Here is a 17982-nt window from a genome sequence, read left to right as displayed (position 1 = left end):
GAATGAGGGGGAGAAGACGGATATTTAGCCAAATCAGACATAAGTGGGTGTCCAACATCAGGGAAGGGAAAAAGATACAGAAACAACAAAAAATCCAACCAGATGTGTAAGTGGATAGAGGGCAGAGTGAAAGTAAAACTGCTGTACCTCAAAATGTGCGGTCGGTGTTGAGTTAAAAAGTCCAAGTGAAACCCAGACACTTGACAACTGCCAAGCAAAAACTTGGCTTGTTCATAAGAAATGTATTCTGAAAACTTGACCAGAAAGTCACAGGGACAATAATAAAACTTTTTTTCAGATTGCCAACCGCCTCAGGAAAAGTCATTCCCGAAGAGTGACCCCTAGTGGACAGAAGGGTCATGGTTCACTGGAAATGAATTTCCTCAGACAGCATCTTACCCCATGGTCAGCTTGTTTTTCATAGGAGTCTTCTGGGCTTTTGTCTAAAAGGTCAATTTATAGGGTTTTCTTGTTTGTTTTTAATATTAGTTTTTCTTGCTTATAAACATTTCACTTACATGTCCCATTCTGTGCCTCTATAAACTTTCAGCACCACCAACTTATTAGTCAGTTGGCTGCGTTAACAAAATTGTAGTTTTGAATAACAAAGTTTTACTTTTTACAGTAGGACTGATAGAGTAGTCTTCTAAATTCTTTGTTGTTAATCTTCATTCAAGGATATTTTTTCCATTGATTTTTAGAGAGTGGAAGAGAGGGAAGGAGGTGGGGAGGGAGGGAGAGAGAGAAAGAGAGAGAGAGAGAGAGAGAGAGAGAGAGAGAGAGAGAGAGAGAGATTGGTTGCCTTCCCCAAGTGCCCTGACCAGGGCTGTGTTTGAAGACTGGAATTAGAAATGAAGCCTTTCTTTTAAAAATTGTCTTTTTATTATTGTTAATGCAGTACAATTTAAGGGGGAAAAAAGAGCTTCCCTAAATAGATAAAGCTATTAACTGATTTTTAAAAAGGATAAGATCAGTAGCACAGGTTTAGGGGTTAAATGTTTATTAAACCAAGCTTTTAAATTATATCAATTATATCCACCTATATAGTCTGTAAACAAATACAGTACACATGTAAGTAAAAGGCTCTTTGATTAGAATTAATGGAAAAACTACAGAACCCTTTGCATGCTGGCGCCCCAACACTCCTTGGGCCGATGCCACGGCGCCTTGTTACAGTTGAAACAGTTTAATGAAAAGCCAGGAGGAGTTTAGCTCCACTCTACCGGCTGGACTGGGTTTCAAGACAGACCACTGTTCCGCATTACAGTAGGCTGGGATACAACAAGGCAATAGTGCAGTTTTTACATTCACAGATTGGCTGAAATAGTACAAATTAAGCTTCTCTTCTAGATGTCTCCCTCTTTGTTACCACAATTAGTGAGAGATGGTAGACGACAGGTGATTACAAAAAATACTAGTCGACAACTCAGAGAGTAATAAATATGACAGCAGAGCACAAACTTACAATAAAATTTGCATTTTTCCATGATGCGCGGCATACTATACGTATGCTCAAGAGGTACAGTCAGCAGCCTTCTGAAGCGGTAAGAGAGCCTTTGTAAAGAAAAAACACTCACGTACAAAACCCAGAGCAGGAAGGGTGAATGCAGACGAGGACACACGAAAGACAGAATTCCTCAGCTCTGATTATCCTACTTAATAGACACCACAATTAGCTCACAGCCCTTTTATGTATCTTAAAAAGTAACACTTTGTTACCTACGTACAAACTTTTAAAAAACATGAATCATGTGACAAGCAAAAATTGATCAACTTAATAGTGGCACTAAAATCAATAAAACTTGGAGCATTTTGTGTGCTTTCACATACTTCTGTGGATGGGGCTTTATAACACCCCCAAAATGATTCGGATAGAGTTTTTAAAATTCCCACAGAAATATAAAAGGTCAAAAATCTCACAAAGTGACTGAAAATCCATAAATATGTAAGTGACATTCATATGTTCCCTTAATAGTTTATCAAGTGCTATCTCAGGTCATTGTAATGCTATCCTGAAACCAATCTCATTTAAGAAGATACAGTGATTCTCATTCTAATTCTAGAATTAAAAGCACTTATTCCCCATAATGTGCGTTTCAGCAGAGCTGACACCTATGTACTTGGTTGTACTTGCCAGTGTCACCTTAAAGCTTCATCAGAGCTTCATGGCAGGCCTAAGCTGGAAGAGGTGAGAACAAACACAACCACAGGTCGTTATTCATCCTAATTTTGTGCAGGGAGAGATGGGTAAACTTGAGTTATCGAAGGTGACCTTAGCCTAGAACAGTGTCCCTTAGAAACTTTCACAGGTTTCCTTGCCAAAATAAAATCTCTGTAATCGAATGTGCTTGGGCCTGGCTAGGTTACATAAACAGGTTCCACTGACATGCTAACATACATTCTACACCTTTTAAGATTCAACTTTCCCCAAACTCACCTGACCTTGCCAGGGAACACCCAGAAGCCCCCACTGCTGGGTCCCAGGACAATAGTTGCCTATGGAACACGGGTTGAGAAATGCTATTGTAAAGTAAAATTTCTACAGTAGTGCTTCTAAAATCGTAGTGAACGTCAGAAACACGTGGGATGGGTGTTAAAGCACAGATACCGTTTCCCACTTCCGAGGTCTGTGGTGGGACCTGGGAGCCTGCATTTCTAAGAGACTCCAAGTGAAGCTGATGGAGCGAGGGCCATGCTTTGAGTGGCATCAACAATGCCCCACACAAATCTCAGCTGCAGGAAGCCCTCCCATGGGCTCCGGAAAGGCTGCCTGGGGCCTCTGACACAATCAATTGGCTGGAGGTCAAATCAGCCCAGGGACATCTGAGAAGGTCCCAGGGCACCTTGGGGGTGGGGGGGTGGGGGTGGGGAGCACTAGACTTGACTCCTGGTTCTGCCCCCTCCTTATCAGGTGACCAGGCACAGTGACAGCATCTTCAAAAGGAATAACAGTAGCCCCTCTCAGAGGATCTGTGAAGCTTAAAGGAAATGTTTGCACAAAACAAAAACCATTGCAACTAGTGTGGTTAATCAGAAAGACGTGGACGTGTCAGTCACAGCAGGAAAATCCCAGATGAGTTTTCTGTGTTCTGCACATCCTGGCAGCTCATGAAGAGAAAAGAGGCTAGAAACGCAGAAAACTGCAGTGAGAGGGAGTTACAGAGTGGATTACCTAATTAAAAACATCTAGTTGTTAAAAAAAGAGATCAACTCACAAAGTCATTAATTACGCTGGCTTTGAGATAGTGTTTAAAAGTTACAGTCTGTTGATCTTTGAACGCATTCGCTCTTCCATTCTACCACGTTATCAATGCTGGTTAAATTTTATATCAAGACAATGAGAGAAAAAAACTCCTTCACTCAAAGATATAAATTAGATCTAAAAAACTCAGCTGAGATAGTTCCAATCTTATAAGCTACCACAGTGGGAAAGTTTCAAAAGTAATCTTTAAAAAGGACTTTTAATTTTGGTTCATGCATGCAAACATCCACAGAATGAGAAATGAACACACACACTCATGCGCTCACATATGTGCGTCTAGTTGTTGCCCAGTGCATCTTAGCCAATGATCTCCTTCTTGAAATTCAAAAGCGAGCCTGTAAAAATTCATACACATCCATGATGGGATTACAGTCAAGCCAACATCTTGTTGCCAAGTCCCAGTTTCCACGAGAACCCCAAACATGATTTACGCTGCCTGACATGCTGCATGGTCCACTTTACAAATGCTCTGGATGGCTTTGGAGACAAGACAGCATCTCTTGCACGGGCTTGCCTTCATAGCAGATCTGATAGACGGCAGTAAACAACGGAAACCTAGTTGGGGTGGAGGGGGGAAATAGGAAAAGACAAGTTAAGCCATCTGGTTTACCTCAGACAACGGATTAGTTTTTTTGACCTAACAGATGGCAGATTAGTGTGCTACCTGTGACCCATCTCCTACATTCCTTAAAAAAAACTATATCTATATAGCTATACATCTATATAGATATACACACACACACACACACACACACACACACTGTATATATATGTGCATATATATATATATATATATTATTGATTTTAGAGAAGAAGGGAGAGGGAGAGAGAGATGGAAATGTCAGTGATAAGAAAGAATCATTGATTGGCTACCTCCTGTACACCCCCTACTGGGGATCGAGCCTGCAACCTGGGTATTGTCCTGACCGGGAATCAAACCATGACCTCCTGGTTCATAGGTCAATGCTCAACCACTGGGCCACACCGGCTGGGCTCACATTCCTTTATTATTTGGCCTGTAGAGGGCCTCTGCACTGTTGGCCATGCGATCCTGCTACAACCTAAACCATCCTCTGCCTTAAGGGAGTGCACCGTCTACAAACAAGCATGTGGTAAACCCTACGGGGTAATCTGTGGTCATTCCCGTAAACACCTGTGGCTCAGGCTCTTGGTCAAATCTGGAATGAGTCCAAGTTTCTGTCACTATTTTAACAGACTGGAGAATATATTTTAAATGGCAAGGCATGGCATTGCTCTCTCTTCTCCAGAAAGGATGAAGATGAGCAGCCCACACATCACCACGAATAACCCAGCCTGGACTGCTCCTGCGAGAACCAACGTGGGGACCCACAATTAGCAGAGCACTGATCTCATGTCGGAAGCTGGATTTATTTTGCCTTTTCTTCCAAGATGGGAAAACATGTAAGTGAAAGCTTGAAATGGATGAGGGTGTGAAGGTGTGGGTTAATAATCCACGCAAAGAAAAGATAACATTATCCTGGGTACAAGTGGCTCAGCCAGTACTATGGCAGATATCACTAAGGACATAAAGTCAATGGCAATCAGCTTTTAAACACGCAGGCCTACACACACAGCCCAACGAGAGCTTGAAGCATCAGCAGTCTTAAAGGCCATTCTGAAAACGATCTAGTTAGAACTCTACAATGACAGTCTATCATTGTGGGTTTTTTAAGGTAAGAATATTTTGTTATTTTTTTGGAGTCAGGTAGACGTAATCAGATCTGACTCCATAGCCTATTAACTCTGGGAAAGTTTCACAACCTCTCTGGCCCCGTTTGCTCATCTGTAAAATGAGCTGGACACTCAGGCTTATTGTATGAAATGGCTTACACGTAAAGCATGCGAAACTTGGTGCATGGGGGATGTGCAATAAATAACAGCTTATGAATGTATGCACGGATAAACTCCAGGAGGTAAGCTGGTACAGGCACACTTAGAGCAGTGGTTCTCAACCTTGGCTGCACATTAGAATCACCTGGGAATCTTTTTAAAATCCTGATTTCTGGGCCTCATCCTCCGGAAATTCTGTTTCTTTGTTACTAATGTTGTGGCCCCACCCCGTAACAAAGAAACAGAATTTCCGGAGGATGAGGCCCAGAAATCAGGATTTTAAAAAGATTCCCAGGTGATTCTAATGTGCAGCCAAGGTTGAGAACCACTGCCTTAGAGTATTGGGGGTTCCGTTCCAGACCACTACAACAAAGCAAGTATTGCAATAAAGCAGGTAAATCTTTTTTTACTGGCAGGGGCGGGGGCGGGGGTGGGTGAGTCTTGACTTATGAAAAAAGCAACATCGGTGAAGTACAACAAAATGAGGTATGCCTGTACTGGACCGAGAGGGGCAGCCTCAAATGTCAGCCCAAGGACTGCAGACCTCATTCTGTCAGAGCAGGAGGCCTCTGAATCTGAATACTCGAGGGACAAAGGACCACGGTGATCATCTGGTCTACCAGTTCGGTTCTGTGGCTAGTAAGATGCAGATGGCCTTAAATGCTGCCCTCCTGCTCAGGGCTCTTAGCAACGGAGGAGGGAGGAAAGAAGGACATAAGAGGGAGACCAGTCGTGAGGGCTGGAATGAAAAAAGAAAAAAAATCAAGGCCAAGAGGTGGCACACAGGAGAAGGTTAGAGCTCGACTCCGCCTGTGCAGGTTGGGGAAGCAGGTGCAGGGGAGGGGAGTCCCACATGCTCTACACTCCAGCCCGGGAGAAGGGGGCACCCCCTCCAGAGACCTCATTAGGCACAGGCACAGCCTGTTCGATTTCTAGTCAGAAGGGAGAAAATGGGACATGACTGAGGAGAGGCGTCTGCTCAGAGCCGAGCTGCGCCTGCTTGATTACATCTGCTTTTTAAAGCAGGCAGGGCCCGATCCCAGAATGCCCGTTCCAGGCTGTGTCCTCCCGGGTGAAGCAATGAATGCAGATGGCCAGCCAACTCGTGAATTTATAAACGCGTCACACGGATCCCTCTTTAAAATGGTGATTGGGAGGCACTAACCATCACCAAACACCCCGGTATTTTTTAAGGCTTTAAACACATCCCTGACAAAGACCGAATGGCCACCGAGGAGGCCAGCCATGCACACCAGCGCGTCACTGTCTGCGGTTAAGTATGTGAGGAGAGCCATGCGTGTCAGAGGTGTTTTCCTGGAAGTCACGGTTTAAAGGCAATTCTCCTCCTCTGAGGGCTTGTTTATGACTTCCATCTCTGCCTGACCGATTTTGAAAGCCGTTTCGGAAATATAAAATGCAAATTAAAGAAGGAAGACAAATGCCCTGTCCTCCCTCATTTTCCACTTTCCTTAGGGAATTCTATGGGTAGAAAGAGGAGAGCAGGGTAAGGTAAGGATGCCAGGTTGGGACCTGCAGACACCTGGGCTGACGTGAGAGGATGAAGGAGACGCAACTAGAGAGATGCCGCCCGTAACCCACCTCCTGGCAGCATCCACAGAGCTGCCTAGCTCCCTACTCTGCCGGGCAATCAGACATCCCCTGTCCCACAGAGCATTACGGAGAGTTAAGGATACACAGATACACTGCATAAGCATCGCAGTGGTTCTCAACCTTCTGGCCCTTTAAATACAGTTCCTCATGTTGTGACCCAACCATAAAATCATTTTTGTTGCTACTTCATAACTGTAATGTTGCTACTGTTATGAATCGTAATGTAAATATCTGATATGCAGGATGGTCTTAGGCGACCCCTGTGAAAGGGTCATTCAACTGCCAATGGGGTCGCGACCCACAGGTTGAGAACCGCTGCATTAGAGAGTAAGGGAGAGGGAGAGAGAGATGGAAACATCAATGTAAAGCATTGTGATTATGGAGGAAGGCTCAACAAATCAGCAAGGGGCAGCCTCAGGGTGGCCGGGTAGCTTTGGTGGTGCTGTGGGGCTTCCTTCCTCGATCGGGTGGCAAATCCAGCTGACCTGAGCCCACCTTTACCATGTGACCAGCCTGAAAGGTGCAGCGGAGACTGGGTGCATGCATGCATCTGTCCGTTCAAACATCCATCCATTCATCCACACGAAGGCAGGCTGCAAGGCTGCTCACCAATCCTTCACACAGGTCCCTTCACCGCCTGCAGTTGAATTCTGGGGTGACGTGTCTTCCCTTCACTTCTGAATTGCTTGGCAGTTTATTAACAAGATTCTATCTTTTTACAAAGCCAACAAAGCATTCATTTTTTTTTTTTAATTTAAAACTGATAACATGTAGCTCTTACCAAACAACCCAGAGTCCTAAACTTCCTGTTTTATAATACAAAGAATGAAGCTCTTCTTCCTGAAGCTAAGCTGGGTCTGTGTTTTGTGTCAACACCCATTTTCAGGGCAGGTGGGTGTTTCCTGCCACAGACGTTCACGTCACACAAAGGACTGCGCTAACCTCAGAAAGTCCTGGCACACTCACCACACAGCTGTGCGCATGTGCACGGACCAGATCACAAGGGGAGAGGGATGATGAGCGTTTCTCTGGTCTCGGGGAGACACGGGACTTACTTGTCCAGCAGCCCCTTCTGCTTGAGGATGCGGTACACTTCCGCCGAAGTCAGAGGTCCTTGGAGCTTCTGCCCATTCAGCATCTCCTTCTCCAGTTCTTCAATGGTCTTAAAAACAAAGGATGAAAAATAATCTCCGGTAAGGACTAGAGAGTCACTCATTTCCGGGGGAGAGTGGGGAAGCGGAGCTGCACTCCTCTGCTACAAGTCCAAGAAAGATGAAGACGTACAAGACAGCCTGGCCGGCGTGGCTCAGTGGTTGAGCATTGACTAGGAACCAGGAGGTCACGGTTCGATTCCCAGTCAGGGCACATGCCCAGGTTGCAGGCTGGATCCCCAGTGTGGGGCGTGTAGGTGGCAGCCAATCAATGATTCTCTCTCATCATTTTCTCTCTCTTTCCCTCGCGCTTCCTCTCTGAAATCAATATAAATATATAAGTTAAAAAACAGATGTAGAAGATAAAGGACTAAGACTGAAGCTCTTTAAGTGAAAGCAGACAGGTAAACAGGACAAACCAGCACCCATCAAACCCTGGCCTCCACCTCCGCTGCACTATGCTCACCCCACCCAGCCCAGGAGTCACAAGTGGGAGACGGGGGTGGGGAGGGCAGGCCAGGGGCTACCTTTCCAGTCCGGGCAAAGGCCTCGGCCACCCTGCGGTTCCGGCCCCCATAGCAGGTGGTGATCAGGTCGGCCACGCCGCAGCTCTCCAGGAAGGTAGCTGTGGACACCTGGCCCTTGCAGAAGATCTTGGCGAAGGCGATCATTTCCATGAGTCCCAGGCGGATGACGGCAGCTTTGGTGTTGTCTCCACAGTGGAGGCCGTCGCAGAAGCCCGCTCCCACCGCTACGATGTTCTGTGAGGGAGGATGCGGGGCAGGTTGGGGGAGGCCGGGGCAGGACCACGGGTTCCTGCACAGCCCTCGGTTCTGCTCTTGGACCGTGAGCAAGAGAGATGAAAGAAGGGGCCCATTTTCAGGACAGGAGCCCAGATCTGGGGTCACCAGGAGGCAGCAATTGACGAGCATCAGCCAGAAAACTAGGTCGCTGATAGTGGTCTCCAGTGAAATACTGTTTGGATCAACTGCCTTACCTTTTGGGTTTGTTTTCAAATCAAATACTTTATTTAAATATAACATTTATATAGAAAAGCACAAATCATAATTTTCACAAATTGAACACACCCTGATTAAAAAAAACAGAACATAACCAGGGCCCCAGAGTCACCCTTCAGGTGCCCTCCTGGCCATCCCCTCCCACCAAAGGTAACCACTCTCCTGACTTATAACAGCATATTCGCTTTATCTGTCTTTAAACTTTATACAAATAGAATCATACAGCATGTAATCTTTTCTGTCTAGCTTTGTCTCGAATTTGAAATGTTTGTGAGATTCAGCCCTGTTTTTACACACAGAACAATTATTTTCATTGCTGTATTGTATTCCACTGTGTGAACACAGTGCAATCTATTTATCCATTCTTTTATTAGTTGGCATTGGGGTAGCTTTCACAGGGTGCTGTAAGGACACCCAGGTACATATCCTTCGGCGACCACACACAGGCATTTCTCTTGGGTACATACCTAGGAGCGGAATTGCTGAGTCATTGCCTGTGCTAGACCTGACTCTGCAGAAGGTGATAATCCAGTGCAGGGGTCAGCACTAAGGGTCGACTGCCTGGTTCCACAGCCCGACTCTTCCCTGTGCCTGCCAGCTTCCACGCTGTGGCCAATTTGGCCTGGCCACCCCCTCCTCCCTGGGTCAGAGACCTGCCTGAACCTTCTGTTAGATGTCAGGGGGGAGGGGTGACCACCCACCTGCCTGCCTGCATGGAGGCTTAGGAGGAGAAAAGATTTATGGGAGCAAATAATAAAAGTAACAACACAAGTTAACCTTAGCAAACTGTTCTCAATGCTTCATATATTATTAACGCATTCAATCTTCACAACATTCGTACGAGGCAGGTCCTAGTAGATGCGGGGTGGGAAGTAGGAAACTCAAGGGCACAGGATAAGTAGCCTGCAGGGCCACACAGCCAGGACCTGCAGAGCTGGGTCTCCAACCCAGGAGCCGGCTCCCCAGTCCTCTCCAGGGAGCAGGTCACAGCTCGCTGCTCCAGGGCACAGAGGGGCCACCGCAGAGTCAAGATGAGAACTTTCTAACAGGAAGAGCTGACTCCACCCAACCGAAGAGACTCAGACAAGGGGCAAGCTTTCAGCCACTGGAAGCATCCCAGCCCTGAGCTCCAAAGAACTGCCTCTGACCTTTCATGTCACTGCACCCAGAGAAAAGGCAGATGAGGGTGTCCATGGCCTGCGGGCTCCGGCCACTCTGTTGGCCCCTTCATTGCAGGACACACAGGTCAGGACCACTGCCGGAAGCCAATTCCTGACAGCAGGGCTGAATCGTCTGGAGTGGCAAGGGCATTTCCCCAAACCTGAAAAGGGATGATTGCTTGGCTGCCAGACAGCTCAGGGCATCTTAATCTACATGTTATTGCCTCCTACTGGCCAAACACCTGAACAACCGTAGGCAAATTCTTCCAATCTGACAATGGACTCTGTAAATGAAACCTGACCCTTTGATGTGTATATCTCTGCCTCACCTCAGGACAATGTGTGTTAATAAAAAGCATGGGGTCCTGAGAAGAGGAGATCTTAGTTTCTTTAGCTAGGCTCCTCTGACCCCCAATATGCCTTTCAAAACTATGCTTCGTCTCTGGACTCTTTATTAAGTTACACACAGCCCTTCTCCAGATGGCTGAACCCTTCTAGATGCTGAAACAAGAACCCGGGCAGACCACCTCACTGTCTCCACTAGATATCCCATCTCCCCATGGGGGCTGGGGTGGGGGGGACAGGGGACTACTGCAGCGTAAACTCTTCCTTCCGAGGGGACCTTGGGCCCCAACCCAGTTTACTCTATGATGGATCTTGAAATCCTCGCTCCCTCCCTCTAGCACTTACCACTGTCAAAAGAAAAATAAACACACGAGCCAGTCAGATCGTGTTTGCATAGCATCCGAGCAGATGTCCTGCGAGGCCGCTCAGCTGTGAAAGTTACCACTATCCACTGTGCATTTAAATCTGCTTTCAACTGCCGTGGAGCTAAACATACCACGGTTTTCAGAAGACAGACGTGCTTAAGCCCTTCTCCATTTCCTGGGTGATGGCATTCATCCACCCCGCAGTGCCACCTTTGCAATTCTGAATCGGGGCAGTTAGGCGGGACTCAATTCCTCCCGCTCCCATCCTATCCTCCCACAAAAGGAATATAAAACTGGCGAGGCGGCCCAGGCTACCCGCAGGCCATGCCGGCCGACACTCTCACCACCTAGGAAGAGTGGCTCCACAGAAACCAAGTCAGTGCTTGCTGTTTTCTGTAAGTCCACAACCCACCCCACTCGTCCGGAGCCCAGCTCCCAGGGTACGTGACCTAAGACGAAGCTCTGTCTGCAGAGGGTGGGCCGACCATAAGGGGAAAGAGCATGTGTGGTTTGCAGGCTGGGCCCTGGAGAAGGCAGCCTGGCTGAGATGATGTCAAGGGGGCTGAGTAAGCCCACCCTTGGTCCGCCAGGCCTGGCACCCTGAAAGATATCTTAGCTGGAGCAGTGTAGTTCGGTACACGTTTCTGCAACGACGTAAATATTTTATATCTGCTTATCCATTACAGCAGCCAGCGGCCACTGGCTACTGACACTCACATGGCTACTGAGTCTTTGAAATGGGGCTACTGTGGCTCAGAAACTGAATTGAATTTCTTTTTTTTTTTTAAATATATTTTATTGATTTTTTACAGAGAGGAAGGGAGAGAGATAGAGAGTTAGAAACATCGATGAGAGAGAAACATCAATCAGCTGCCTCCTGCACATCTCCCACTGGGGATGTGCCCGCAACCCAGGTACATGCCCTTGACCGGAATCGAGCCTGGGACCTTTCAGTCCGCAGGCCGACGCTCTATCCACTGAGCCAAACCGGCTTCGGCTGAATTTTTAAGTGTTAATTAGCTTGAATGTAAATGTAAATAGCCACATATGGCCAAAGGGCCCGGCTAGAGACAGGCGCAAGGCTGTCATCACAGCAAGGTTTGTCAAAGCCAAAATCCTGGAGGAAACCTTCATCCCCAGCAAGGAGGAGCAGCTAACCTCCCTACAGACAGCCCTACGAAGGAACGTCCCGAGTCTGCGGCACCGGCTACGGGTTTATCCCCCAACCTATTCGCCCCGTCTTCCAGAGTAACAGAGTCTCTGATTTTCATGCAAGTATATGGCTACTTGCGGGGAGGGGGGAGACCACTTTCCAACATCCCTTGCAGCGAGGTGTGGTCACACAATTAAGTATTGTCCATTGAGATGAAGGCAAAGGACCCCATTGCAACTTCACAGAACCTGCCTTAAAAGACAGTTGCACATGGCCCTAGCTGGTTTGGCTCAATGGACAGAGCGTCAGCTGCGGACTGAAGGGTCCCGGGTTTGATTCCGGCCAAGGGCACATGCCTGGGTTGCAGGCTCGATCTCCGGTAGGGGGCGAGCAGGAGGCAGCCAATCAATGATCCTCTCTCATCATTGATGTTTCTATCTCTCTCTCCCTCTCCCTTCCTCTCTAAAATCAATAAAATATATTTTTTAAAAAAGAAATGAATATTTAAAAAAAAAAAGACAGTTACACATGGTCTTTGTCCTTTGTTTCTATTTTTTTCCCCTTCCTGGAAGGCAGATGTGAAGGTTGGAGCTCTGGTCACCATCTTAGAAGGTAAGGATGATGAAGGGGTTCAGCACAGGCCTCCCCAACTTCGGCATGTGAATCCAGAAACCCCAGGAGCCTCACCTCCTTCCTTAGCCCAGGAAGTCACGTATACTTCTGTCTTGGAACCTCTCATGTATGTGGGGTCTCTGACTCGGTCAGGTATATGGGGTTCCCGTACATAGGTATGCAATTAAATTTTGTTATTTTCTCTTGCTAATCTGGCTCATAGTCAATTTAATGATTAGACCAGACAGAAGGACCTAGAATGGGTAGAGGAACGTCTCTTCCTGCCCCACAAGGACAAGGGCCACATCCTTGTGAGCTGGAAGGAGCCTGGGTTCCTAAGAATTCTGTGCAATTGAGTTGTCATAGGGATTCAGGATTTTTACCTAAGAAATACACTTTTACCTGTTCACAGCCACTATTATGTTGGGTCTCCATTAAAGAAACTTAATCCTGATAAAGCATTTTTCAAAATGATAACATAGGTTGAGCTCTACACTTAAGATTTTTCTACTTTTCTGTATGAAGTACCTCTTAAAATTTACATGAAAGCACAAATACCTTCCCAGTGAAAGAAGCCAGACACAGAAGGAGATAACCTGTATAACTTCATTATAAATTTTCTAGAAAATGCAAGTATCTCGTGTACAAAAGCAGATCAGTCCTAGCTGGTTTGACTCAGTGGATAGAGCGTTGGCCTATGGACTGAAGGGCCCCAGGTTCAATTCTGGCCAAGGGCACATGCCAGTAGGGGACATGCTGGAGGCAGCCGATCAATGATTTTCATCATTGATGTTTCTCTCTCTTCCTCTCTCCCTCTCCCTTTCTCTCTGAAATCAATAAAGAAATACATCAAAAAAAAAAAAAAAAAAAAAAAAGCAGATCAGTGGCTGCCCTACTGGGGCAGGGAATGGGCCCAGTGCATTACATCCTCTAAATAGATGCAGTTTAACGTACATGAATTGTGCTTAAAGAAAGTTGACATTTTAAAAAGAACATTCCGTTACTGCTTCAGAGATGAACATAGGTAGGAGGTGCAGGACATTCTGAAGGCACTGGTACAAAATGATTTTGCATAATCCTTTTGCATTTTCTTTTTATTGTTATCCTTGTAAGGAGCTGTTTTCCTCCCCCCGGCCCCCCCTCCCCGCACCAGTCACATGACCTCGTGTTTTTGAGCACAAAAAAGAGTGTACATTTTTTAAATTTGCGAGTATGGAGAAGATTACTAAAGGTTAATGAGTAAAATATGCCAAACTATTTGAACAGTAAGATCCAGTCTTTGTTTTAAAAGGGGACATAGTACCTGGCTGGTATGGCTCAGTGGTTGAGCATCCATCCATGAGCCAGGAGGTCACGGTTCAATTCCCAGTCAGAGCACATACCGGGGTTGCGGGCTCCATCCCCAGTAGGGGACGTGCAGGAGGCAGCCGATCGATGATTCTCTTTCATCACTGATGTTTCTATCTCTCTCTCCCTCTCCTTCCCTTTCCCTGAGATAAAAAGGGGACATACACTCACTTGCTGAAAGATTAGAAGGGGATACAGCGAACACTGACAGTGGTTATCTCAGGATGTAAGGATTACTGGTGATTTTCTTCTCTACACCTCTCTGCTGTTGTGTAAAATGTGCACGACTTTATGATCAGGAAAACACAATGATTAATTTTGTAATAAAACCAACATATGTCCATTTGTCCTTGCTTTGGAAGGCTCTGACAAGGGAGGGCTTCATTTTATTCAACTGCCCAGACACAAACCAGAAAAGTCAGGCTGGACATAGTAACCAAGGACCCAGACCAAGACTCTTGAAACCTGCATTGGTGCCAATATTTGCTGTTTGAGTCACTTACGGTCTGTGGATCTCTATCTCCCTGTCTGTGTGACGGCATGGTTAGGCTCAATTACTGCCAAAATGCCTGTTTGTCGGTCTGCAAAAATCCCAGCTTCGATGCAAGCTGACAAAAATGAGGGTAACTGATCCTGTTTCAGAGGATGGCCGAGGGGAAGGAAGATAGACGGTTCTCACCCCACCCGCCTTCACCCAATGAACCACTTTGCAGTGGTAGCAGGTACCAACACAAATGAAAAGCCATTCTAAGCTCAGACACAAGACCAGCATGGGTCCCGTTCATTTGCAGAGCTTTGCCAGAGCTGTCCATCTTTCTAGAGTCTTCTCCCCAGCACAGGATCTCACTGCTTCCCCATCCACCACCCAAAATATCCAGTCACCTAAAAACAGCTCTGGAGCCACACAGACCAGCGCTGAGCAATTAGGCATTCACGGTGCTCCTGCTGCCCGAGTGGTCATTAAACTAACGAAGGATCATTAAAAACACATAAAAATCCCAACCAACAAACATAAACAGAGCAGCCGAAGCCAGCATCTCAAATACATAACAGGACCTGCCTAGAATGAGAAGAATGCCCCACGCAAGCATTTAAAAATATGGGCACGTGCTGCCTGGGAGCCCAGGCCTTTGATTGGCTTTAATTTTTTAAAATTCTCATTGTACAGGGACATGTGACCACACACACACACACACATTATTAATTCTAGAAAGCCAGAAAGTGGTTTTAAATTCTGACGAGAAAACAAGATGTACAATTTAGAGAAAGAGTTGGAAGGCATTCTTTGGATTTTGGTCTCCTCGACGTTCTTTTCATCGATCTTTTCATCGTTGCAAGTCTTACCTAACAAAGTGAGGTGAATGCCAGATCACCTAATTTCCTTCCCTAGGTGCTCAAATTCCTGGAAAGCAGTTTTTGCTGACAAAAGAAATGACTCAGCAACCCAGCTGCAGGCCACTTCCCAGAGCCAGGATAGTGAGAGGGACCTTGACATAGTCTTTAAAAAGTAGAGGCTGCTTGAGCATTGACCCATGAACCTGGAGGTCACAGTTCAAATCCCAGTTAGGGTACATGCCCAGGTTGCAGGCTTGATCCCCAGTGAGGGGTGTGCAGGAGGCAGCTGATCAATGATTCTCTCTCATCATTGATGTTTCTATCTCTCTCCCTCTCTGAAATCAATTATATGTCCTATATAATAAAAGCCTAATATGCTAAGTGTCCAGTCGACTGGTCGGCTGTTCAACCAATCAAAGCATAATACGCTAATGATATGCTAAGGATGCTCAACTGCTCGCTATGATGGGCACTGACCACCAGGGGGCAGATGCTCCAACTGGTAGGTTAGCTTGCTGCTGGGGGTCCTGCTGGGTAGGGACTGAGCAAGATGGGCCGAACACACCCTGGAACCCTCCCACTGTCCCTCCCCGGCTGGCCAACCTCCTGCATCCTTCCCCGGCCCTGATCATGCACTGGTGGGGTCACTCAGCCTGGCCTACACCCTCTCACAATCTGGGACTCCTCGGGGGATGTCGGAGAGCTGGTTTCATCAGGACCCACAGGCTTAGCTGAGGGACCCCACTGGTGCACAAATTTGTGCACCAGGCCTCTAGTATATATATAATTATTATTAAAGTGGAGGCAAGTAAGGAGTCCAAGTGTGAAAACTTCCCTTTATTTTACCCTCCTAAGCCCCTGGCCAATAGGAACTGCTTCTTGAAGTTGATCTTTCCCCTGAGATAAAACGATTCTTGAAAAAAGAAACCTAAGTAGTAGACGCCTTTCCCTTAACAAGAACAACCAACTGAACCATCACACCAACAGAGTGTGTAATTCAGAGGCAACAGTTTCTTTTCCTGGGAGACTCTGCCCCGGGTAGACCTCTGCAATCGAGGTGCTCGCCATGCTTCCCAAATATTAACGCTGCCAACTGCCCAAAGAACAAAACACCACAATCCTCCCAGATTTAGAAAAGCAAACCAGAAGTGAGAGAGGAACTGGGCCCACCCAGGAAAGGCGAGGGCAGAGCAGGAAGTGATAAACAAGGCTCGCCATTCACTATTCTTTGCCGTAGTTAAGTGCACAGAACACAGGGCCCATTCTTCCGGATTAGATTCAGCAACGCTAACAGTGGCCATGCATGATGGACTCCTCCCCCTGGGCAGGAATAAGAGGCTGACTTTACCTTCAGAGCACCACAGAGCTCAACAGTATCTGCGTCCTGAACCACCGTGATGCGGAAATTTGGAGTCTGCAGAAGTTCTTTGAAGAGAAGGCCGTTCTCCATTACTTTGCTGCCTGTTGAAAAGTTAGGAAAAAAGGAAACTCATAACCATCTCTAATCTTAACTGTTCACACCTAACATGGTTTTAAATACGTGTTTCCCTTATTATAACAGTAACATATGGTCATTATAGAGCATTTACAAAATTCCTAAGAGTAGAAGTAGAAGATAAAAATATTCCAGAATTTCACCACAGATGATCACTCACAATTTGGCATACATCTTCCACTGACTGAAGTATGAATATACATAGCTGTTCTCAAACTTGGGAACATAATGTACATGTGGTTCTCATCTTATGGCATAACTAATTTTCTTTGTTTTTATTGATTGATTGATTTTAGAGAAAGAGAGGAAGGGAGAGAGAGAAAAACATCAATTTGTTGGTCCACTTATTTACTCATTCATTGGTTGACTCCTCTATGTGCCCTGATCAGGGATCAAACCCAAAACCTTGGTGCATCGGGATGATGCTCTAACCAACTGAGCTACCCGGCCAGGGCCTCAGCATGACTAATTTTTAACGACAGCATATCTTTTCTGCATCATTTTCTCTCTCTCTTTCTTTCTTTCTTTAAAAGTTTTCTTTTATTTCTTCTTCTTTATTTTTAAAAAATATTTTTATTGATTTCAGAGAGGAACGGAGAGGGAGAAAGAGATAGAAACATCAATGATGAGAGAGAATCAGTGATCGGCTGCCACCTGCACCCCCCCCACTGGGGATTGAGCCCGAAACCTGGGCATGTGCCCTTGACCAGAATCGAACCTGGGACCCTTCAGTCCACAGGCCAATGCTCTATCCACTGAGCCAAACCAACCAGGGCTTGTACACCATTTTCAATGGCTGCTTTGTATTTTGCTGTGTCCATATGTTATGTCTAAGTATCTTTTTAGTGTTTGAAATCTAAAACTGTTGCCAACTTTTTGCTCCCATGAACACTTATAAGCTGGGTTTCTGTGTTTGTATCTATTACATCTATTACAGTTATTGTTAAAAATCATCCACCCTGTTTCCGAGGGAGCAGAGTGCATCCCTTTCTATGATGTTAGGCTTGACTATCCACCATGCTTAGACTTACAGCGAGTGGGCATACGTCCCTGCCTGCTGTCTTTGGGCTCAGCCGTGGGATTTGCTTTGGTCAAGGGGACATTAACAGACAGGATGCAGTAGAAGTGTGATGCCCTCTGGGCAGTAGGGTTGTTCCCTTGTGCCTCTGCCGTCGCTGTGAGAAGATGCCCTGGCTCACTGTAGCCAGTTTGGCTCAGTGGATAGAGCATCAGCCTGTGGACTGAAGGGTCCCGGCTTAATTCCAAACCAGGGTAC

The 17982-nt window shown here is 46.3% G+C and overlaps 1 protein-coding gene across 3 annotated transcripts in view; it reads right to left on the bottom strand.

The window, feature by feature from the left end:
- Positions 1-863: 863 nt before the first annotated feature.
- The window catches only part of GPD1L (glycerol-3-phosphate dehydrogenase 1 like), a 40595-nt gene continuing 23476 nt past the window's right edge, over positions 864-17982 (bottom strand). For all 3 annotated transcript variants that reach the window (XM_036332845.1, XM_036332847.1, XM_036332846.1), the window contains 4 exons: positions 16560-16672; positions 8403-8636; positions 7780-7886; positions 864-3817 (listed from right to left, as the gene is read on the bottom strand). In XM_036332845.1, the coding sequence (XP_036188738.1) occupies positions 3721-3817; positions 7780-7886; positions 8403-8636; positions 16560-16672 (551 nt within the window). In that variant the 3' untranslated portion in view covers positions 864-3720. The remainder of the gene's footprint in view (positions 3818-7779; positions 7887-8402; positions 8637-16559; positions 16673-17982) is intronic.

The sequence above is a fragment of the Myotis myotis genome, unplaced genomic scaffold (assembly GCF_014108235.1).
Source record: "Myotis myotis isolate mMyoMyo1 unplaced genomic scaffold, mMyoMyo1.p scaffold_m19_p_13, whole genome shotgun sequence".
In the NCBI taxonomy this organism is placed as follows: domain Eukaryota; kingdom Metazoa; phylum Chordata; class Mammalia; order Chiroptera; family Vespertilionidae; genus Myotis; species Myotis myotis.
Note: the sequence above shows the minus strand (reverse complement) of the source record. Positions and strands in the feature narration are given on the sequence as shown.